This window comes from Paroedura picta, chromosome 11 (genome assembly GCF_049243985.1).
Source record: "Paroedura picta isolate Pp20150507F chromosome 11, Ppicta_v3.0, whole genome shotgun sequence".
In the NCBI taxonomy this organism is placed as follows: Eukaryota; Metazoa; Chordata; class Lepidosauria; order Squamata; family Gekkonidae; genus Paroedura; species Paroedura picta.
The window spans coordinates 60809401-60832717 of NC_135379.1; the positions used below are offsets into that span (position 1 = coordinate 60809401).

Consider the following 23317-nt stretch of genomic DNA (forward strand, 5'->3'; position numbering starts at 1 on the left):
CTGGGTCTCACTTGGACCGACTCCCACGTAAGTACGGATAAGCCGATATCCCCACCACCAGACACGACAGCCAGCCTGAAAATGCAGCTCGGTGATTGTAATTTTGATCCAACGTGCATTTGTGGGACGCAACTTACGCAGGGCCATCTGTTTGTATTTAAAGACGCTGAAAGAAAGCATGCGCAGAATGCTCGCCTGCGAGAGTCAGAGAGAGCATATTTTCTTGCCTCTGTGGCACCCATTTCTCCCCATTTCTTCTGTATTTCTCCCAACACAGACTCAAAGGATAGGCAAAAGCGAGCTGGCCTGAGACTTCATTGCACAGTCTAGGGCAGGGGTAGTCAACCTGTGGTCCTCCAGATGTCCACGGACTACAATTCCCATGAGCCCCTGCCAGTCAACCTGTGGTCCTCCAGATGTCCATGGACTACAATTCCCATGAGCCCCTGCCAGTCGACCTGTGGTCCTCCAGATGTCCATGGACTACAATTCCCATGAGCCCGAGCCAGTCAACCTGTGGTCCTCCAGATGTCCATGGACCACAATTCCCACGAGCCCCTGCCAGCAAACGCTGGCAGGGGCTCATGGGAATTGTAGTCCATGGACATCTGGAGGACCACAGGTTGACTACCCCTGGTCTTGGGAGAAGTACATGGCAATGCACCCAGGGGTCTTACTTGCCTCCCCAGATTTAGCAAACAGAAATGCAACCAACTTTTATCGCTTTTAAAAGGCAAAAGTTCCCTGGCTCTTTTTTGCAAAAGCTTTCCTTTCCGTGCCAACCCTGAAATTCTATCACCGGGAACCAGTGGGGAAGCCAGAGCTCCTGTCGCATCTGCGCTTCTCCGCTCACCCCTCCATGGCTGCCTGCCGGGGACAGCGAGCGAGAGGAGCGCGCCCTGCCTCCAGGGCACCCCCGGCCCGCCGCGCAGCGATCCCCGCCGAAGCCACGGAAAGCTCGAAGCAGGAGAGCGATTGCTCGGCCGGTGGGGCGATCCGGCGGGAAGCGCCCGCGCACAAGCGCGCCCCGACGGCGCGGCGCAAGTCCAAGGCGCTTCTCCCGCGCCGCGCAAAAATCCGACCACCCGGGGGGGGGGGGAGAGGGCTCGGTCTGCACGCGCACCGTCGGCATGCACAGGGCCGCGGCGGAATCTCTCACCGGTTTCGAACCGCTTCGGAGCGGAGGCAGCGAGCACGGCCGCGGCTTCTTCGCACTGGGGGTCTTCTTGCAGCAGCGGAAGCTCAGCCCTGGCATTTTGTCCCAGGGGAGAGTGTGCCCCCCCCAGCCAGCCAGCCAGCCCCCCTCCCCCCCCTCCCTCCCTCCCTCCCCCCCAGCCCCGAAGGAGCGGGGCAGACGCGGGCTCTCCGGGGACGGGTCCCCCTAGCCCATGCCGTGCAGGCGTCACCTCGCGCTCGCTCACAATGCCTCGGGCTCGCCCTCCGCCGCCTCCCCTCCCGCCCAGCCCTCGGAAACCTTCCCGGCCAAGGATTGGTTCGCGCCGGGCCCCGAGAGACCTCGCAGGGTACTTGAGATGGCAACGCGCCTTCCTCCCCGCTCGCCTTTGCGGCGCACCGAGGCAGCCTGGAGGGCGCGGCGGGGGAGATTCCGCCTCTCGAGTTCCGAGGCCACTCGCCTCCAGAGGCCAGCTTTGTTAAGAAATCTGATTTGGAAGCGAGGCCCCATGCAAGCAAAGAATCTGGCTAAAATGAGCCAGAAAGGGGTTTGGGATTGTTTTTGGGGGGATGGGTTCCCATAAAAAAAAGGCTGCTTAAGTTGTTTCTTTTTCCTTTTGGGAAACCAGTGACGAAACAGACGCCCTAATGTTAATCTCTTGAGCGGATCATCTACCAGAGCAGGAAGGCTGGACGCTTCCAGACAGATAGTCTTCAGATTCCCGCACAATTGAGTTCCACGCAGTTCAATAAGTCAAGTAGGAAAAAAGATATTTTGCTGAAATGTATCCTTTCCCGGTTATTCCAAGCTCTTTTCTCCCAGCTCCTGCTGCTTCCTGGAACCCACCCACCGCTGGTTGTCCCCAGGTCCATTCAAAGAAGCCTAACTAGGGTTTGCCAGTCTTCCTCTGGGATCTGGAAATCTCATAGGTCTCCAGCCTACATAAGAGATTGCTGCCTTGGAGGGGCACCTCTATGGCATTATAACCTGCTGTGGTCCCACCCATCTCCAAACCATGCCCGCTCCAGGCTCCACCCCCAAACTTCCAGGTATTTCCCCACCCAGCTCTAGGAGTTCCAGGTATCCATGGGCCACATCTGTTAAGCCAACCCAAGGACCTATGTGGGAAGACAACCATGGAGTCTTCAATCTACACACAAAAGGTATAATCAGGGATCTCGATGACATTCAGATAATGGGGGCATGAAAATTGGTAGAAGGATGAACAACAATTTGAGATATGCAGATGACACCATATTACTGGCAAAACGCTAAGACGCAAAATGACTTCTGATGAACATTAAAACAGAAAGTGCTAGAGCAGGATACGGTGATGTCACCCAATAAATGTTGAACACATTTTAAAATATATATGAAAAAAATAATTAACCCTACACCCATTCAGGAGATCCTTCCAGGTGGTGAGAGCTCCAGGCCTCTGTGGTGGAAGCAACTGGCCTGGGCTGACCTCCGATGGCAGCGAGGAGGCAGAGAATGGATGGCTTACCTGTCTGGAGTGCAGTGGCTGGGAGGAGGTGGTCATTAGGTGAGGGACCTCGCTGGAGGGTGGGGCCATCCTCCCAACTCCATGCCAGCCCTCAGAGGGAGGGCTCTCCCAGTGAGAGTGAATCAGTGGTCAGGCAAGAGAGCATTGATCCTCTGACTGACACTCAGTGAGGGAGAACCCTCCCAGGGAGGGGCAAACAGAAGCTCCCCGATGATGTGCCAGCACCTCTGAGTAGAAGAAGAAGAAGAAGAAGAAGAAGAAGAAGAAGAAGAAGAAGAAGAAGAAGAAGAAGAAGAAGAAGAAGAGTTGGTTCTTATATGCCGCTTTTCTCTACCCGAGAGAGTCTCAAAGCGGCTTACAATCGCCTTCCCTTTCCTCTCCCCACAACAGACACCCTGTGAGGTGTCTGAGAGAGCCCTGATATTCCTGCTGGGTCAGAACAGTTTTATCAGGGCCGTGGCGAGCCCAAGGTCACCCAGCTGGTTGCATGTGGGGGAATGCAGAATCGAACCCGGCATGCCAGATTAGAAGTCCACACTCCTAACAACTACAACAAACTGGCACAGAGTAGTTCTCTGTGGGGAGGGGGGAGGGGGGAGGGCCCTCCCCTAAGGGCCAATCAGAGGGCCAGCACATCATTGGAAGCACCCCTCACAACCTTCTACTGTCCTCAGCCCCAGCCCAACCAACCCTGTCCCCTACCCCCCAACCTCTTACCCCACCAGGCTTTCCATTTCTGCCGTCTATCCAGGGACGATGTCATAGGCTGCTGGAATACCATGGGGGGCAAGAACTTCCTCAGCCTGGTCTCAACGGAACACCTGGTGGAAGAAGTCTTACAGGCCCTGCAGAACAGAACTAGGCTCCCTCAGCTTTTCTGGAAGCTCATTCTGCCAGGCAGGAGCCAGGGGTCTCCAAACTATTTGTACCCACAGAGCGCATGGCACTGTGAAGGGTTTATTGGTCCTGCAAATAAACTGGGCCCAGACTACGAATGGCCTTAAAGCAGTGGTCCCCAACCCGTGGGCTGCGGCCCGCTGCAGGGCCCCAAAGGCCTTGGCGCCGGGCCGCAGCTCCTTCTTCCCTCCCCCCCCCCCCCCGAAGCAAGAAGCTCGCCAGGCCACGAGCAAATCAGCCGCCAAAGCGGCCGATTAGCTTGTGGCCCGGCAAGCTTCTTGTTTCGGGAGGGGAGGGAAGAGAAGCTTGCCGAGCCACAAGCTAATCGGCTGCTTTAGCGGCCGATTTGCTGGCGGCCCAGAGGGGCCGGGAGGGAGAGCCGCGGCCGCCAGCATGGCTGCGGCGCAAACGCACATGCGCGGCAGTCCACGCACGCACGTTTGCGCTGGGGCTGCCGCGCGTGCGCGGGGCCCTGGGCCACCCTCTCCCCCCAACGCGGAGCAGCGGTCCGCAGCAGCCAAAAGCTTGCGGACCGCTGCCTTAAAGGTCAAAATCAAAACCTTGAACTTGATCCGATATTGAACTGGCAACCAATGCAGCAGCTGCCTCAGCACTGGCTGGAGGTGGGCTTTCCGAAGAGGTTCCAGTGGGAACCGTAGCAGCCGCAGGGCCTCACCATAGTAACTTACCACTTCTGAAGGTAGTGACTTCTGCTGCTTAAAGCCCTACTGCTCCTCAGAACTATTGTGTGGAGAACATAGAAGACGGCCATCTATGCCTCACTGGCAGTCTTCAAGCAAAGGTTGGATACACACTTTTCTTGGATGCTTCAGGATGCTTTGGGCTGATCCTGCGTTGAGCAGGGGGTGGGACTAGATGGCCTGTATGGCCCCTTCCAACTCTATGATTCTATGATTCTAGTGTCCAGCAGTACCAGAATCAGGCCACCAAGCAAGCTCCAAAGGCTGTTGAGTCAGAGAAGTGGCCCTTGGGCAAACACACCCTATTATGTCACCTCTGCTTGCTCTGAAACAACTATTGACAGGTTTACACCCCTCCATACCACAAAGTCACTAACAAGGAGGGGTTTTGCCTGATGTACCATGGGGACAACCGCCAACGCGGAAACAAGAGCGGAGGACAGAAGGCAGCCTGGAGCTTTGCTGGGATTGCCATCTGCTCTTAGCACATGGCAAGCTAGCTCAGGAGTCACAGTCTCCCAGCTGTTCCTCACTTAGAGATCTCCCCAAGAGATCATCCTGCAAAGGGATGGGCAGGGGAAAAGGCTGGCAGACAGACAGAGAGCAACAGCCAGAAGAAAGGTCAGAGAAACATTCCACCCCTAAGAGGGAAAGCCCTGGGCGGGTGAAAGACCAGGAGCCCAATGGGCTTTGGATCTCAGAAGCAAAGCAGGGGTGGTCCTGTCTAATATTTGGAAGGGAGACCACTAAGGAATTCCATGGTCCCTGCGCAGAGGGAGGCAAGCCATCTCTCGGCGTCTCTTGCCTTGAAAACTCTAACAGCGTCACCATAATTCAGCTTGATGGCCCTTTTTGCAATCCACGTACAGGCCCATGTCTACCACAAGTGTGTTCTTCTCACATCTCCATGACACCAACTTATAGAAGCTAATCACTTTTGAAAGCAGCAACTTCTATGTAGACACACACACGCACACACAACTTACTTGCATCTTGTCACAGTCGGTTGGTTGAGGAATCCAGAAGTTGATAAACCTTTTCCATGGGAGCTTCAGTGGCCGTTAAGAGTTATGGAACCAGCAAGCTTTCTCCGGTGCGGTGTTATTTCTTTATTGGCTTGGAAAGTGTCTGTGCTGGCCCTCCAGAGAGCTGCTTGTGGCAACTCAGTTTATTCAGTTGCATTGAGAACAAAGTTTGAATCCAGCTGCACCCAGAAGACCCACAAAGTTTAATCTTGAGTATATGCTTTCATGCAAACTTAAATGGACTCCGGGGAATGGTAGAGGATAGAAAGGCCTGGAGGATCATTGTCCATGGGGTCGCGATGGGTCGGACACGACTTTGCACCTAACAACAACAACTATGCTTTCATGTGCATGCTTCCTTCCTTTTTTTTTTAACTTTATTTGATTTGCTTCCTTTATTCTACTTTACTTTATTTGACTTGTTTCATTTCTTTACTTATTTCTTATTTTATGTCATTTTTCTTCATTTATACTTCATCTCTCTCTCCAGTGGGGGCTGAGGGGGGCTTAACATAATTCTGCTCTCCTCCGTTTTACCATCACAACAACCTTGTGAGGTAAGTTTGACCAAAGGAGGTTGAGAGGGGACACGATAGCCCTCTTTAAGTATTTGAAAGGTTGTCATTTGGAGGAGGGCAGGATGCTGTTCCCATTGGCTGCAGAGGAAAGGACACATAGTAATGGGTTTAAACTACAAGTACAACGATATAGGCTAGATATCAGGAAAAAGTTTTTCACAGTCAGAGTAGTTCAGCAGTGGAATAGGCTGCCTAAGGAGGTGGTGAGCTCCCCCTCACTGGCAGTCTTCAAGCAAAGGTTGGATACACACTTTTCTTGGATGCTTTAGGATGCTTTGGGCTGATCCTGCGTTGAGCAGGGGGTTGGACTAGATGGCCTGTATGGCCCATTCCAACTCTATGATTCTATGATTCTATGATTAAACCAATGCAGATGCGTGAAATTAAAACCATATCATCTGCATATAATAGGATCGATACTTTTTGCTGCCCAAAGGAGGGAGGAGTAAACTCTGGACCAGATAACTTCAAAACAATATTTAGTTAAAGATTAAATAGCATGAGGGCCAGGACACAGCCCTGTTTAACTCCTCTCTGAATTTGAATTGGGTCAGTCACTGAGCCAGAAATACCAACTTTAACTTTTGCATGTATGTCTGTGTGTAGTGCTTGTAGGAGGAATAGCAGGCATTTATCAATGTTTGTTTTGGCTAGCTTTCCCCAAAGGCGGGCTCTATTGATAGTATCAAATGCTGTGGCCAAATCCACAAAAGCTACAAAAAGGGTTTTGGTAGGACCATTAATATTTAAAGTGGCAAGCTGAAAAAGAGTCTGACAGTATTCAATAGTACTTTGTCCTTTTCTAAACCCCACCTGATTGGGGTGAATAAGACAATTAGATGATTCCCAATCCTCTAATTTATGCAACAGATGTTTACTATAGAGTTTAGCAGTTATATTCAGCAAGCTTATAGGGTGATAGTTCTTTGGGTCTGTTTTGTCTCCCTTCTTGTGAATAGGAACCACAATGCTAATTTTCCAGTTGGGTGGAACAATGCCTGAATCATTTATTTGAGTAAATATCTTGGCTAATACTGGAGCCCACTAGTGAGGAAAGAAGTGGTATATAAAAACCAACTCTTCTATACCGAATCAGACCATTGGTCCAACAGAGATGGCAATCTACACAGACTGGCAGCAGATCTCCAGAGTCTCAGGTCAAGGTCTTTCACAACACCCTACTGCCTGGTTGTTGTTGTTTTTTTTTTTTTTTTACTGGAAATGCTGAGGATTGAACCTGGGACCTGCCTGCCAAGCAGATACTCTCCTGCTGAGCCACAGCCCTTCCCACAAAATAAGCAAATTTTCAGCAGGACTACTGAAAATATAAATTAGGAGGACACTCTAGAGTAGGGTTGGCCAAACCGTGGCTCTCCAGATGTCCATGGACTACAATTCCCATGAGCCCCTGTGCCACCCCTGATTTGGGAATTCCAGACTCAGTAGCTGGACAAGGGAAGACTGTGCCCTTCTCTTGCAAGAGAGCATGGAAATGCAACATGTTTGTTTCATCTAATAAAAATGGAGATTTGATTGGGGAGAGGGAAACACAAAGACTCCTGATTTTAATGCAAGCTGAAACATGTTGCCTTTAAGTAAGGTTGCTTTCAAAGAAAACAAAGAGTTTCTTAGCCCAACACACACGAAAGGAAGGCACAGAAAGCGAGAGAGAGAAATTTCCACCAACCTTGAGATGCTCCATTTTGACAATGTTGTCATCTTACAGAGAACAACAAAGATGCTCAAGAGGGATCAGGGACATTCCTGTTTACAGAAAGTGACTTATTCAGTGTAGCCTCGTCTATCTCCGGAGCTTGGAGGGGGGCACTCAGTGAAGATTTCGGCTAAAGTGAGTTTATGAACTTTGAGAGCTACAGATGCGAGGCGCTGCGGTTAACCTCTGAAAACTGATAACGCTGGTGGCTTCCAGGTAAAGCCAAGCACTCTTTCAGTCCCACGAATTTCTCCATGAAAGCTACTGAGATTCCTCTGGGTTCTGCTTCCTGCAGCATGGGTAAGCTCGTGGATGTAAAAATGCTCATGTCCGATGTGGCACAGAAAACTGATTTTCTGTCACTCCTTGACTTCTTTTATAAAAAGAGCCAGTCCTGGCATTCATCCAACTCACTGAAGCAGGAATTGCTTCAGAAGTGTTGGCAGAGTGTGAATATGCAGAGAGGGTGAGGCACCAGGCTGCTTAAAGAATAAAATAGCTGTATCCATGAAGAGAAACATCTATGTCTAGAAAGAGAGAGGCTGAGACCTAACTGTCTAGCTAGTTGCAGTCATTCTTTGGTTGTCCAACTGCTGTTTTGGGAGCAAGCAGGGAGGAAGTGCACTAAAAAAAAAAGGAAGTATCCTATTGAGCCAATCAGGACATTGGAGGAGATAATTTGAAACTCCTTGGGAAGTTCCTATCCTAGCTATGCTAAATATGCATCTCCTCCAATGCCCCCTGCAGGACATCCTTTATATTCTGCTCAATTATGCACCCCGCAGATCTTGCCTATTGCAAAAGAAGAACCCAGGAGACATCACCTTTGTGGGGGGAAACAGGTGTCTTGGCTGCTGTAAGATATTCAGCTTGCATCCTCCAAACTGTGATTGGCAACAGACCCCCATGGTAACCACTTTGCAGAACCCAATCAGATATTCTGCTGTCACCTGGAGGTTGGCAGTCTATATCCCTTTTTAGTAAAACCTTTCTCCAATGGCAGAGATGGCTTCCCCTCTTTCCATTTCACCCCACAGCACTCTGTGAAATGGACCAAGCTGGCGGGCTCAAAGTCACCCCACAAGCTCCCATGGCAGAGTGGGGATTCAGATCTGGTTGAACACCCTAGCCATGACACAAGACTTCGGGTGGCCAGTATCTAGGTGAGGTCTGGAGATCAGGGTAGAGAAAAGTAGGGCAGAAACACCAGCCCTTCTTCGTCTCCGAGAATTACAACTGATCTACAGGTGACAGAAATCCGGCCTTTCCCAACCCAAAGCCAGCAACTCTACACAGGTCTGTTCCTAGGGTTGCCAGATCTGGGTTGGGAAAGGCCTGGAGACTTTGGTGGTGGAACCAGGAGTGGGTGGGATTTGGAGCGGGGAGGCACCTCAGCAGAGTACAATGCTATGGAGTCCACCTTCCAAAGCAGCATATTCTCCAGGGGAACTGATCTCCTTAGTCTGGAGATGAGCTAGAATTCCAGGGGATTTTGGAGGTCCCACCTAGGGACTGGCATCCCTAGAAAGGAAGCTCTTCTGTTGGAGATGCTGAAAAACTTCTCATAGTTCCAATGGCACCTTGATCCAAATATGGGTCTCATGTGTTCAGGTTCTTTTACAGAAGGAGCTGTGGCTTAGTGGCAGAGCACTTGGTTGGCATGCAATAGGTCCCAGGTTCAATCCCTGGTATCTCCAAAAAAAAAAAGATCAGGTAGTAGGTGCTGGGGAAGACAGCCTGAGACCCTGGGAAGCTGCTAACAGTCTGAGTTGCCAATGCTGACTTCAATGAACCAAGCCTGAGATTCAGCTTAAGGCAGGCTCATCTGTTGCCTGTCTTTTAGCCTCTGATTTTAAGAAAGGGAATTAGTTTCAGCCAGCCACCAGGGATGGTGAGTGGCTGCTCACCCTGCTTTTTCAGGGTCGCTGTGTGTTTCCAGATGGCCCAGTCACCCAAAAGCCACCTGTCTTGGCCCAGGAGGGTGTCTGGCCTACAAAGCATCCCCCTTGCCCTCTTCCACATTTTTAAAAAATATATATTTTATTAATACAGAACAAAGTTATACACAGATAACAGAACAACAAATACATATAAGGAGAGAGAAAAATACTAAAAGAAAAAAAGGAAAGAAAAATAAGTATAATGTGATTTAAAAATGACTTCCAACTCTACTTACAAAGAAAATAAGTTCTTAACCATTCCATATAAACTTTTGCTGTCTCATAATATCTAATATAACACGTTCTGAGCTGAGCAGAAGCCAAGAGAGTTATGGAATCATCGTCACACAGATGAGTTGAGAAGCTTTCCCCTGTCTTCTTGGGAGGACTGGAGGCATGAACAGGATTGTCTGGCCACTGCCCCAAAGGGAATGGGGCTGTGGTTCCATGGCAGAGCATCTTCTTGGCACTCAGAAGGTTCCAGATTCAATCCCTGGCATCTCTAGTTTAAAGGATTAGCTAATCAGATAAAAAGATCAGAGGGGCCTTCCGTGAGCCTTGGGTGTCAGGGGACCTTCTTCAACTCCAAAAAAGCCTGTCTTTACAGTAAAAGCTACTTATCTGGGAGGTTTCACATGGACTGCTGATCCAAGGTGGGTTCAAGATCCGTGGGTTCAAGAACCACTGGGAATTTAATCCACCCTTTATTATGATCTCAGCATGAGGTTACAAGAGGCAAAACTGAACTGAGAAACTCCTGAAAACTCCCCTAACTTATATACAGTCGCAAACTATGAATCTTCCCGCCAGTGTGCACTATTGGTCAGTTTTGGTTTAAACTGAGTGGATCCTGCAGACGGGATCTAGCCACACACTGATCAGTTACATAGTCTGTTTTGATCCTGCCTGGGACCTCAAGCCCAGTCCTCGGTAGGATCACAAACACAACACTGGGTGTCCCATTCCACCATGCCACATCCATGGCAGAAAACTTGCGAATGAATCAATGGCTCCATCTGAGTGATGTCCCTTCTGGGTGACATGGCAGGAAGGCGTAGCCAGCTGACATCATTTCCGGTGTGCCATGAAGCTTGAAGAAATGTTCAAGTGTGATTGAGAAAGGTGATGACTGGACGCAAACTTAGTTATCACCCCTGTTTGTTAATTCTTGTATTTGCATGCTCATTTGCTGCCATTCACCGGTTTTACAAATGGTTTTAATCCAATCTCAGCTATACTTATCACTTAACCCATTTCCGTACTGGAAACTTTGTTTCCCCAGCTGCCACATGGGAACACAAATCTGGGGTGGCTGAAGTGTACCAGGCAAAATGCTCCCCTGTGTGGGAGCAGGAAGAGGCAGGTCAACCTGACCCAGCTCCAATCCTAGCCTGCAGCCTGGGGCGAGGCCTCCAGTGTGGAAACAGTCAAGTTATTTATGCATCTTGACTCTAACTAGCCCTTCTTGGCAACTAGCAGACACTCACCTTTCTACCTATATGTAAGACTTGAACAGAAGATGGGTGGGGGTTTTTTATACCCCGCTTTTAACTATGTGAAGGACTCCACAGGTGACTTACAACTTTCCCTTCCTGGCTCCATAGTAGACACCCCACAAGTTAGGTGGGGCTGAGAGAGCTCTAAGACAGGGGTAGTCAAACTGCGGCCCTCCAGATGTCCATGGACTACAATTCCCAAGAGCCCCCTGCCAGCGAATGCTGGCAGGGGGCTCCTGGGAATTGTAGTCCATGGACATCTGGAGGGCCGCCGTTTGACTACCCCTGCTCTAAGAGAATTGATCTTCAAGAACAGTTCTAAGAGACATGTGGCGGAGAGGGGAATCAAACCCTGTTTTCCAGATTTGAGTCTGCCACTCTTAACCACTGCACCTGGAAGAAAACTGCCTTTCAGTGTCTCTGAAGAAGTGTGCACACACAGAGAACCTTATCTACAGAATTAAACTTCATGGGTCTTCAAGGTGTCCCTCGACTGAAACGCTGTTCTGTTACTTCAGGCCAAAATGGTGACCAGCCTGAATCTATTCATTAGTGTCAGCCTCAGAGGATTGTGCAGCTGGAACAGTTGTTAGCAAATTTGTGTGAATGAACACAATAAGTGGGGGGGAGGTCTCCCTCTGGCTCTGGGGACGGGTCTTTGTAACCTTCCAGTGGGGTTCCAGGCGCTCTCTGGGCCCTCTGCCTCTCACCCAGGGAGCCCGTCTGAAGCATCCTGGGATGGAGTTCCCAACATGCGCTTTGAGAACAAGGAAGACATTTGGAGGGCGATGGCTGCCCTTTTCCCTGGCCGCTTTCCCGCCATGTCACTCCCGTTTTGAAAGCCGAATGCTGATGCCGAACTAAGTACACAGGGAAACTTTCCACAAAGAAAACATCCTGCTTTTTCAGTTCTGTTGCAAAGCCTTTCTGGAGACACAGAACAAACAGCAGGGGATTGGGTTTTATGATTCTTTTTTAGAGAAAACAGCCCACCAGGGGGGGAAAAAAAGAGGAAAGGATGTTATTCCAGGGCCGGGCTGCTGCCAGTGGTTCGCATTAACTCGGAAAGGTTTTATGTTTCTCCATGTGTCGGGGAGGGGACAAAACGAGTTTGCGATTCATAAAGTTCAGTGCAGAATTATGGCCTCTAAGCATGGGTCAAAGCATGCCGGCTTTGCCTTATTTTAGTCGTATTGGTGTGGTGAAGAACACTCCCTTGCCATCAAGGAGAGAAAAAGGGAGCAACAGGGAGAAAAAGATCTAAGCGAGGGATCCCTCCTGTGTATGTGGATCCGCCAAGGACCAAAGCTTGAGGTCCGAGGCAGGCTCCTAATCCTGTGCCGCTGATTGGCTTGCACCTGGCTGGCCTCCCTGTGGGAGCCAGTCAATTCAAAGGCAACCACCCCACCCCTGATTGGACAGCACGCGGCCAGATCCGCTAGGGATCCAATCACTTTAAACCAGTTGGGTATCTACTTGCCTGCCACCACTGGAAGTTCTTTTGTACTGGGCTGTATATACAGGCTGGGGGTGGGGGTTGTTTGAGGGTTTACAGCTCAATGCTCCATGAGCTGAGATCACTAATCTGAAAGATTCCAGTGCTGCCGTGTTCATAGATCCACGGATGCAACATTCCCCAACTAGGGGGGCCTGGAAGAACCTTTGGAATTTTGCCACAGACTGGTGGGGGCTACCACAAAACAACTGGAGCCCAAGCACTGGGGACAAGCGGAACACATTTTTAAATGCACCAGGAAAGAGTAATAAGAGAATAAAATAAGAGAATAAAACCAATAGTGTGCTGACATCTGTCACTGCAAAAGCAAACAGCTCTCCAGTAGGCAACCAGAAACCTTGCAGGGCAAGAGCCCTGTATTATCTCCAGCTAGGTGTAGAGGTTGAAGAACAGTGGACCCTAATCTGGAAAACTGGATTTGATTCCCTACTCCTCCTCCACATGCAGGCAGTTGGGTGACCTTGTACTAGTCACAGTTCACAGTTCTCTTATAGCTATTCTTGCAGAACAGTGCTTTTAGAGCACTCTCAGCATCATCTACCTCATAATCTGTGGCGACAGGAAGGCAAAGGTACTTGTAAGCCACTTTGGGTAGTAAAAAGTGGTGTATAAGAAAACAGTTCTTCTTCACTTTGCATTTTGGGAAATGTTAAAATATTTATACCCCATATTTATACCCATTGAATAGCTTACAAATTAGAACCAAATACTCTGCCCCCTCCCCTGCTGGCCCTTAAAATCAGATATGTAGTACAACAGGGCCATAACCTGAAGTTTCTTTTGGGGGGTTGCGTAGGGTGAAGATGGATTTAATTAGTGCAACTTGAAATAAGTTTTAGGGTTCTGTATTATAACTGTACAGAAGCGATCTAATTAATTGTGACATCACAGCACCAAAGGTGAAATTATGGCAGTTGCAGAAGCCATGGGTTTCCCCCACCAGATGTGGAAATCAGACAACAGCAGAAGAAGATTGCTGCTATTTGAAAAATGGAGACATGGTAATTTAGAGTCGATGTTTGGATAGCCCATTGCACAAAAGGGCTTTCACCACTACCCACCTCTCCAAACCAGTCTCCCAGGCACACCACCTTGCTGTAGAGCTCTGCCTCCATTGCGAAGCAGAACTCTAGCATGATCTCGCCAACTGTGAACATTCCCAAGCCAGACTGCTGGGCTACATTGCGAAAGTAGTGGGGGCTGGCCAAGTACTACAACGCGGCAGCAACTCTTCTCAACAGGAATGGGCCTCCTCATGCCTGTTACACGCCGCTCCATGCGGCCACGTAGAACTTCCACAAGTTCCATGAATGTTGCCCTTCCCAAGATGGCAGCAGTGGCAAGGGTGGGGCCAGAGGGACTGCCTAGAGAGTATTGGGACTTGCAAGATGTGTTTGCAGAGACGGAGTGTGACCAGTTGCCCCCACACTGAAAGATTGACTGTGCCATTGAATTGAAGCCCCTCCCAAAAGCTAAACTGTACTCCATGACCCCTAGGGAGATGCAAGAGCTCCTTGACAAGAATCTGGCCCGCGGGTTCATCTGCCCCGCTACCTCCCCCATGGCGGCCCCAGTCTTATTTGTGAAAAAGAAAGATGGGTCCCTACGCCTCTGTAAGGATTACAGAGGGTTGAATGCTGTGTCCACATACAACGCCTACCCCCTGCCCTTAATCAAAGACTTGTTGGGTCTTTTGGGGAATGCGCGCATTTTTACTAAACTGGATTTGCGAGAAGTACTACAGAGTACGGATTTTAAAAGGACACGAATATTTCACTGCCTTTAACACCCCCCTGGGACAATTTGAGTACACCTTTATGCCGTTCGGCCTCGCCGGCGCTCCGGGCATGTTCATGAAGGTGATTAACAAGGTCATGCATGACCTCCTGCACAAGGGGGCCCTGGTTTATTTGGATGATATTTTGCTGTATTCAAAAGACCCTGCTGAACACATGTCTTTGGTGCACGAAGTTCTGCGCCGTCCATGGGTGCACCACCTTTATGCAAAATGGCAAGTTCCACCGGGAGGCGGTGGAGTTTCTCGATTTCTGCGTCTCCTGTGAGGGGATTGAAATGGACCCTGGGAAGGTCCGGGACTTATTGGCTTGGGAGCCCCTGCGCATGTGGAAGCAGTTGCAAAGTTTCCTGGGGTTCGCCAACTTTTATCGTTCATTTATCCCCAACTTTGCTAAGGTGGCCCTTCCACTGACAGACTTATTAAAAACCAAAGGGGGGGGAATGGCATCCCGGCCCAGTGCGCCTCTGGCATGGTCCCCCCAATGCCAGGCTGCATTCGAGCAGCTGAAAGCCCTGTTTACCACGGAGCCGGTGCTGGCCCATGCAGACCCACGCAAGCCCTTCACGGTGCAAGTAGACTCCTCTGATGTAGCTATGGGGGCGGTGACCCTCCAGGAGGGACAGGGAGGAAAGTTGCACCCGCTTGTGTACATTTCGAGAAAATTCTCTGGGCCCGAAAAGAATTGGGTGATTTGAGAAAAGGAAGCGGCAGCGGTAAAGCTTGCTTTAACTACCTGGTGGCATTGGCTTGAAGGGGCGGCTCACCCTTTTGTCGTTTGGATGGTCAAAAGAATCTACAAGCCCTAAAACAGCCCCGGTCCTTGTCTGCTAAACAGATGCGCTGGGTGGAGTTTCTCTCTCGCTTCAACTTCACCCTAAAGCATCTGCCGGGGAAAATGAACTGTTTGGCCAATGCACTTTCGCGCCTCCCCCAGTATGACTGTAAATGAGACCAATTGGGGGACACAGTGTTCACCCCTCCCAACTCGGTCTGACGGTGATGACACGTAGCAAGGCAAAGGGGTTGGGCCCTTCCCAGGGGGGTGGGTCCAAAAGGATGTAACATTGGACTCCAAATTCGCTAGCCTCCGCCCCACCTTGATTGTGAAAGAGGGTTTGTTTTTTAGGGAAGACCGGTTGTTTGTCCCACTCGCTGTATGTAAAGATGTTTTGAAACTCTGCCACGATTCCAAGCCTGCGGGACACTTCGGGTTTGTGAAAACTCTGCACCTGGTGCGCAGACATTACTGGTGGCCCACTTTGAGGAAGGATGTGGAACTTTATGTCCAGGGATCCCCACAGAATAAGTCCAACTCGGAGGCGATCAAAGACATATTGTCAGAAAAATATGTCTTTAGGATGCTTAGGGCTGATCCTGCGTTGAGTAGGGGGTTGGACTAGATGGCCTGTATGGCCCCTTCCAACTCTATGATTCTATGATTCTATGAAAAATGCACAGAAATAACGTCTGTTGTGGCCAGATTTGCTTGGAGGGCAATCAAAACAAGGAAAAACTGGTTGGATTTGGAGCAACTTAGGTAGTGATGGTCTCAATTGCTTAAGATAATGCTTGTGAGTTTTAAAATTATAATGCTGATTCTTATAGCTGGAATGTTTAAAATTCTATACTATTTTAATTCTTTTATTTTAATTCTTTATTAGTACCATAATAAAGTGGATTTGATTTGATTTGATTTGATTTGATTTGATTTGATTTGATTTGATTTGATTTGATTTGATTTGATTTGATTTGATTTGATTTGATTTGATTTGATTTGATTTGATTTGATTTGATTTGATTTGGGGGCCATCATGGCCAGGGTGAAAAAATTCCATGATTTTTTGTTTGGCAGGCCGTTCCTTGTCTTTACGGACCATAAACTGCTACTAGGGCTCTTCACCCCGGACAAGCAGATGCCTCAAATCCTGTCACCAAGGATGCTGAGATGGTCTATCTTCTTGAATGGATACCAGTTCATGCTGCAACATCATCTGGGCAAGTCCATGGGCCATTTGGAATGTTGGCAAACCCTCTTTGGGAGCAGGACACCCTATTGCAATCTTCCTGAAATTTTGAAGTTTGGACAAGGGGATCCTGCTCCCAAAGAGGGTGACACCGTTTCCCATAGACTTTAACGGTGGGAAAAATAATTTCAGCAGGTTACTTAACCAGGAAATTGGCAATGAACCTGATGAAATTATTTTTTCCCCACCGTTAAAGTCTATGGGAAATGGTGTCACCCTCTTTGGGAGCCCCTTGGATGGGACCCCTTGGTCCAGTCTTCTTGAAACTTGCAGGAGAGCTCAGCAGATTGCACCAGAGGGTCTTGCTCCCAAAAAGGGTCCCACAATTCCTCCTTTAGGAGCCTCTAGGATGGGACCCCTTGGTCCAATCTTCTTGAAATGTGCAGGGGAGCTCAGGGAGGGTCTTTCCTGAGGCCCCTGCAAGTTTCAGAAAGATCGCACCAGGGGGTACCATCCTAGCGGGTCCTACAGGCCCCATAGAAGTCTATGGGGAATCAAGTTAAAAACAAAGATTATGACTCTCCATTATATCCAGTGGAGCGGAGAGGGGTATAGAATCATAGAATCATAGAGTTGGAAGGGGCCATACAGGCCATCTAGTCCAACCCTCTGCTCAACGCAGGATCAGCCTAAAGCATCCTAAAGCATCCAAGAAAAGTGTGTATCCAACCTTTCCTTGAAGACTGCCAGTGAGGGGGAGCTCACCACCTCCTTCGGCAGCCTATTCCACTGCTGCTATTCTGACTGTGAATTTTTTCCCCCTGATATCTAGCCTATATCATTGTACTTGTAGTTTAAACCAATTACAGCGTGTCCTTTCCTGTGCAGCCAATGGGAACAGCATCCTGCCCTCCTCCAAATGACAACCTTTCAAATACTTAAAGAGGGCTATCATGTCCCCTCTCAACCTCCTTTTCTCCAGGCTGAACATTCCCAAGTCCCTCAACCTATCTTCATAGGGCTTGGTCCCTTGGCCCCAGATCATCTTCGTCACCCTCCTCTGTACCCTTTCAATTTTATCTACGTCCTTCTTGAAGTGAGGCCTCCAGAACTACACACAGTACCCCAGGTGTGGTCTGACCAGTGCCGTAAACAATGGGACTATGACATCTTGTGATTTTGATGTGATGCCCCTGTTGATACAGCCCAAAATGGCATTCACCTTTTTTACCGCTGCATCACACTGCCTGCTCATGTTTAGCTTACAATCCACAAGTACCACAAGGTCTCATTCACACACAGTGTTACCTAGAAGCATATCCCCCATCCAGTAGGCATGCTTTTCATTTTTCTGACCCAGATGCAGAACTTTACACTTATCTTTATTAAATTGCATCTTGTTCTCATTTGCCCATTTTCCCATTGTATTCAGATCTCGTTGAACTCTGTCTCTATCTTCCCGAGTATTTGCCAGTCCTCCCAATTTGGTATCATCTGCAAACTTGATGAGTAGTCCTTCCACCCCCTCATCTAGATCATTAATAAATATGTTAAAAAGTACCAGACCAAACACCGAGCCCTGAGGTACCCTGCTACTCACCTCCCTCCAGTGTGATGAAACACCATTGACAACAACTGAGTGCAGTTCTCTAACCAATTTCCTATCCACCTAACTATCTGAAAATCCAGATTGCAGTCCTTCAATTTATCCATCAGAACATCATGGGGAACCTTATCAAAAGCTTTACTAAAATCCAAGTAAACAACATCAACCGAATTTCCACGATCCAGCAAACCTGTCACTTGGTCAAAAAAGGAAACCAGGTTGGTCTGACAGGACCTGTTGGAGACAAATCCATGCTGACTTCCTTTGATCACCTAATTGTCCTCCAGATGTTTGCAGATTGCTCCCTTTAATATCTGCTCCATTATCTTACCCACAACAGAGGTCAGACTCACTGGTCTGTAGTTTCCCGGGTCCTCCTTCCTCCCTTTTTTGAAGATCGGAATAATGTTTGCTCTCTTCCAGTCCTCCGGGACATCTCCAGCCTCTCAACAACCTCTCTGTCCATGTCAACCTGCCACCCAGACACTATCTCTTGGCTACTGCCATCTCTAGATGTGCCTAAACCCTTTGACCTGTGGGAAAAAAACAGATGTAAAATAGGCGCTGAGCCTTTTTGCTTTCTCTGCATCCTCCATTAGAGTTTGTCCATCTGCACCCAACAGTGGGCCTATTGCCTCCTTTATTTTATGTTTGCTCCTCACATAACTGAAAAATATTTTCTTGTTACAGTGGGCTTCCCTGGCCAATCTTAGCTCACTCTCAGCTTTGGCCTTTCTGATGATTGATCTACAGTGCCTAGTAACCTGTAGGTACTCTTCTTTAGAGCTCTGTCCTTTCCTCCATTTCCTGAACATCTCCCTTTTCTTTCTTAGTTCCTCTTGAAGTTCTCTGTTCATCCAAATAGGTTTCTTAGAGCTCCTGCAGTGTTTTAGTCTTTCTGGGATAGTCATGGATTGAGCATGCAATAGCTCTTGTTTGCGTAGCGCCCACCCTTCACATGCTCCCTTCCCTTCCAGCATTCTCGTCCATGGTATGACACTCATCATATCTCTGAATGTATTAAAGTTTGCCCTATGAAAATCCAACATCCATGTCTGGCTACAAGCTTCCTTGTCCCCCCCCATCTCAAAAGGAATTCTATGAGGACATGGTCACTTCTCCCTAGGGTCCCCACCTCCTTCACCTCATCCACCAACTCTTGCCTGTTGGTCAGTATTAAGTCCAGTATGGATGAACCTCTTGTGGGTTCATCTACCATTTGATAAATGAAATTGTCAGCCAGGCAGGTCAGAAACAAAGAGGGTACCCTCTTTGGGAGCCCCTAGGATTGGACCCCTTGGTCCAATCTTCTTGAAACTTGCAGTGAAGTCAGGGATGACCCTCCCTGAGCTCCCCAAGATGTTTCAGGGGAGCAATGTACACCCCTTTCCCCCCAGCTCCCGGGAAAGACGGGAAATATGGGTGGAAAACAGAATCAGACAGGAGGCTGCAGCAGGCACGAGGCTGCCAATGGCTTGGCGATTCAGCCGAATTGATTCAATTCGGCCATAATATTTTTAAAGTAGTGACGGTCTGATTCGGACCGTTTTTGATTCGGAAATTTCCGAATCGGCCCCCGCTGGACCTAGAGGTTTCAGAGCATTAGGAATGGATCCAGCTGGTAGTGGCTCACAGTGCAGCATTCCCATTTGTTATGGCTGCGTAGACATGACCCAAGTGTGCGCTGGAGATTCTGGGTACTCAGGTTTAACGACCCTGGGTGCTGGCACCACTGCCGGCAGGCTGCGTAGGACAATGCCTTGGAAGGGCGGTGCAAACACGCAGTGGCATGCCATGCCGGGCCACCAGAGTTGCCTAGAGAGTATTGGGACTTGCAGGATATTTTTGTAGAAAAGGAGTGTAATCAATTGCTGCCCCACCGAAAAACAGACTGTGTCATTGAACTAAAACCAAGGGAACCGCTCCCTAAGGCAAAATTGTATTCCATGTGCCCCCGGGAGATGGTAGAATTGTAGGCTTTTCTTGATAAAAATCTGACGCATGGTTTCATCCGGCCCACGACCTCCATAGCCGCACCGGTGTTATTTGTAAAGAAAAAAGATGGGTCTTTGAGACTGTGTACAGATTACCGAGGTTTGAATGCTGTGTCAACATCCAACGCCTACCCCCTCCCCCTGATCAAAGATCTGCTCAGCCACCTTGGGAAGGCACAGATTTTTACCAAGTTAGATCTGAGGGAGGCACAATACAGAGTGCAAATAAAGAAGGGGCATGAGTGTTTAACACACCCCTGGGGCAGTTTGATTACACCATTATGCTGTTCGGGTTGGCCGGTGCGCCCGGCGTGTTCATGAACATAATTAATGAAGTCATGCATGACCTATTGTATAAAGGAGCCCTGGTATTCCTGGATGATATTCTGCTGTACTCAGAAAAGCCCTCTGAGCATGTGCAGTTGGAGCGGGAAGTGCTGCACTGCCAGTGGGAAAACCACCTTTATGTGAAACTGCCCAAGTGCAAGTTCCACAAGGACTGTGTAGACTTTCTGGGCTATCAGGTGTCCCCTGCGGGCATTGAAATGGACTCTGGCACGGTCCAAGACTTGTTGGCATGGGAGCCCCCTAGGACACGCAAACAGCTGCAAAGCTTCCTAGGGTTCGCCAATTTCTATCGTTCCTTCATTCCCAACTTTGCCAAGGTGGTACTGCCCCTGACAGACCTGCTAAAGATTAAGGGGGGGGGGGTCGGAAACAAGTGTCCAAACCCAGTGCCCCCTTGTCCTGGACAGAAATGTGCCAGCGAGCCTTTGAAATCTTAAAGGCGCTTTTCACCATGGAACCGGTGTTGGCTCACACTGACCCCACCAAGCAATTTATGGTGCAAGTAATGCACTTGGATGTGGCCATGGGGGTGGTGATCCTACAAGAGGGGGAGGATGGTCGCCTGCACCCGCTTGCCTACATTTCCCAAAAGTTCTCCAGGCCAGAGAAGAACTGGGTGATCTGGGAAAAAGAGGCAGCAGCCGTAAAATTAGCGCTGGCTTACTGGCGGCACTGGCTAGAAGGGTCGGCTCTCCCCTTTGTAGTCTGGATGGATCACAAAAACCTGCAAGCATTGAAACAGCCCCGCATGCTTTTGGCAAAACAATGCATTGGGCTGAGTTTTTCTCCAGCTTCAACTTCACCCTGAAGCACCTGCCTGGCAAAATGAAATTTCTGGCCGACGCACTATCGCGCCTCTCCCAGTATGAGCGCAAATGGGAGCCATTGGTGGACACAATCTTCAGCCCGGCCCAGTTGGGGTTGGTGGCGGTGACACACAGCAAGGGGGACAGTGGTGCTCCCTCCCCCAGGGGGTGGGTCCAGAGAGACATCAATCATGATCCGGAGTTTGCCCGCCTCCGGCCAGAGCTGCAAGAGAAGGAGAAGTTGTTTTGCCAGAGGGACAAGCTGTACGTGCTCGCCACAGTGCACAAAGACATTTTAAAATTGTGCCATGATGCCAAGGCGGCGGGACATTTTGGTTTTGTCAAACCCCTGCATTTAGTGCAACGGCACTATTGGTGGTGTCGCACTATTCAGGAAAAAAATTTTCACAGTCAGAGTAATCAGGAAATAATTTTCATAGTCAGAGTAGTTCAGCAGTGAAATAGGCTGCCTAAGGAGGTGGTGAGCTCCCCCTCACTGGCAGTCTTCAAGCAAAGGTTGGATACGCACTTTTCTTGGATGCTTTAGGATGCTTAGGGCTGATCCTGCATTGAGCAGGGGGTTGGACTAGATGGCCTGTATGGCCCCTTCCAACTCTGTGATTCTATTATTCTATGTAGCTGAATCTCCCCAAAGCTGTAGAGGAATGTGTGCAGGGGTGCCCGATGTGCTTGACTTTGAAGGTGGCTTGCTGCAGCCTTTGCCCTTCCCCTCAAAGCTGTGGAAAGAAATCACCATGGACTTTATAACTGATCTCCTGCCTAACCATGGGAAAATGGTCATGTGGATGGTAGTGGATGCATTCTCCAAGAAGGCCCACTTCATACCATGTGCAGGGCTGCCTTTGGCCTCCAAATTAGCCTCTCTGTTTGTGGAGTACGTATATAAACTACACAGGATCCCGGGACAAATTTTGACGGATCGCGGGACACAATTTGTTGCCAAGTTCTGGCAGGAGCTTTTGGGCCTTCTGTGGGTAGAGCAAGCCCTTACTTCCGGGTACCACCCGGACACCAATGGACAAATGGAGAGGGTGAATCAGATTCTGGAACAGTATCTGCATTGCTTCATCTATCACCAGGAAGCAGACTGGGTGTCCCAGCTCCCCCTGGCCGAATTTGCGTACAACAATGGAGTGCATTCCTCCACAGAAAGAACCATTAAATGTGTTTCCTGTCTATGTATCAATCAGAAAGTGATCAAAACTGATAACAATAAAGCTTTCTGTTAATCCAGAAGCATTGTTGTTAGTCTGTCTGCCTTTGACAGAAGGGGTGGGAGAGAAGATTGGAGACAGCAGAGGAGGGGGAAATAAGGCAAATCTCTGCTGAGACAAGTTAGGGCTTCTGGAATTTCTGCTGAGAGAAGTTAGGGCTTCCCCTTGAGGGAAGCAACCTGGGAACAAGGGAGCTTTTGAACTGATGCCCTGGCCAATCAGGGCTTTTCTACAGCATTGGAGGCTGGAGACAGCTACTTAGTTCAGGACAAGCAGAGAGCTGCATCTTTAGTCATGCCCGGGGGAAAGGTAGGGTCACTCCAGATCAATCATGCTTGTTGCAGGGGGGAAATTTAATTTGCCCAAAATCAAAATGGAAATCGCATTCAGTGTAAATGGCAGCGATTGAATCGACCTGGGATTAGAATAAAAGCTCTGTCCAGATTGAGTTCAGGGGACAGATATTACTTGTATGATTAAAATTTCTTTGCATCAACACCAACCCACCATACATATTTTATAAACTATCTGATTATTAAGCAGACACCACAAGTCTCCAGGACTCTCATCCAAAGCAAATTTACTATATAAATTCTGCTAAATTCCACTATGAGGTTCTTGCCACTCTGAGAAGGGGGAGATTATATATACCAAGATGGCTGTCTTGAGACATATGCGGTCTGAGCCCAGTATACCTGAGGGACCAACTCTCCACCTACATTTCTCATAGAGCCTTGCACTCTACTACATCCAACCTCCTGGTGGTCCCTGGCCCCAAGGAAGCCCGCTTGACCTCAACCAGGGCCAGAGCTTTCTCCATTCTGGCCCCCACCTGGTGGAACGAGCTCCCAGAGGAGATCAGGGCCCTGACAGAACCTAAACAGTTCCACAGGGCCTGCAAAAGGGAGCTCCTCTGCCAGGCATTTTGTTGAGGTCGACCCAAACCATCGCATCCAATTGCCCCCCAAACTCCCCCCCTATGACCAACACTAATCAGTTTAACTCACTGGGTCCCAGT

The 23317-nt window shown here is 49.1% G+C and overlaps 1 protein-coding gene across 5 annotated transcripts in view; it reads right to left on the reverse strand.

Moving 5' to 3' along the window:
• The window catches only part of TNS3 (tensin 3), a 258750-nt gene extending 257459 nt beyond the window's left edge, over positions 1-1291 (reverse strand). For 3 of the 5 annotated variants that reach the window (XM_077303191.1, XM_077303190.1, XM_077303189.1), the window contains exon 1: positions 1160-1291. In XM_077303191.1, the coding sequence (XP_077159306.1) occupies positions 1160-1255 (96 nt within the window). In that variant the 5' untranslated portion in view covers positions 1256-1291. The remainder of the gene's footprint in view (positions 1-1159) is intronic. The other 2 variants (XM_077303203.1, XM_077303197.1) reach the window with 2 other exon arrangements.
• Positions 1292-23317: the final 22026 nt, after the last annotated feature.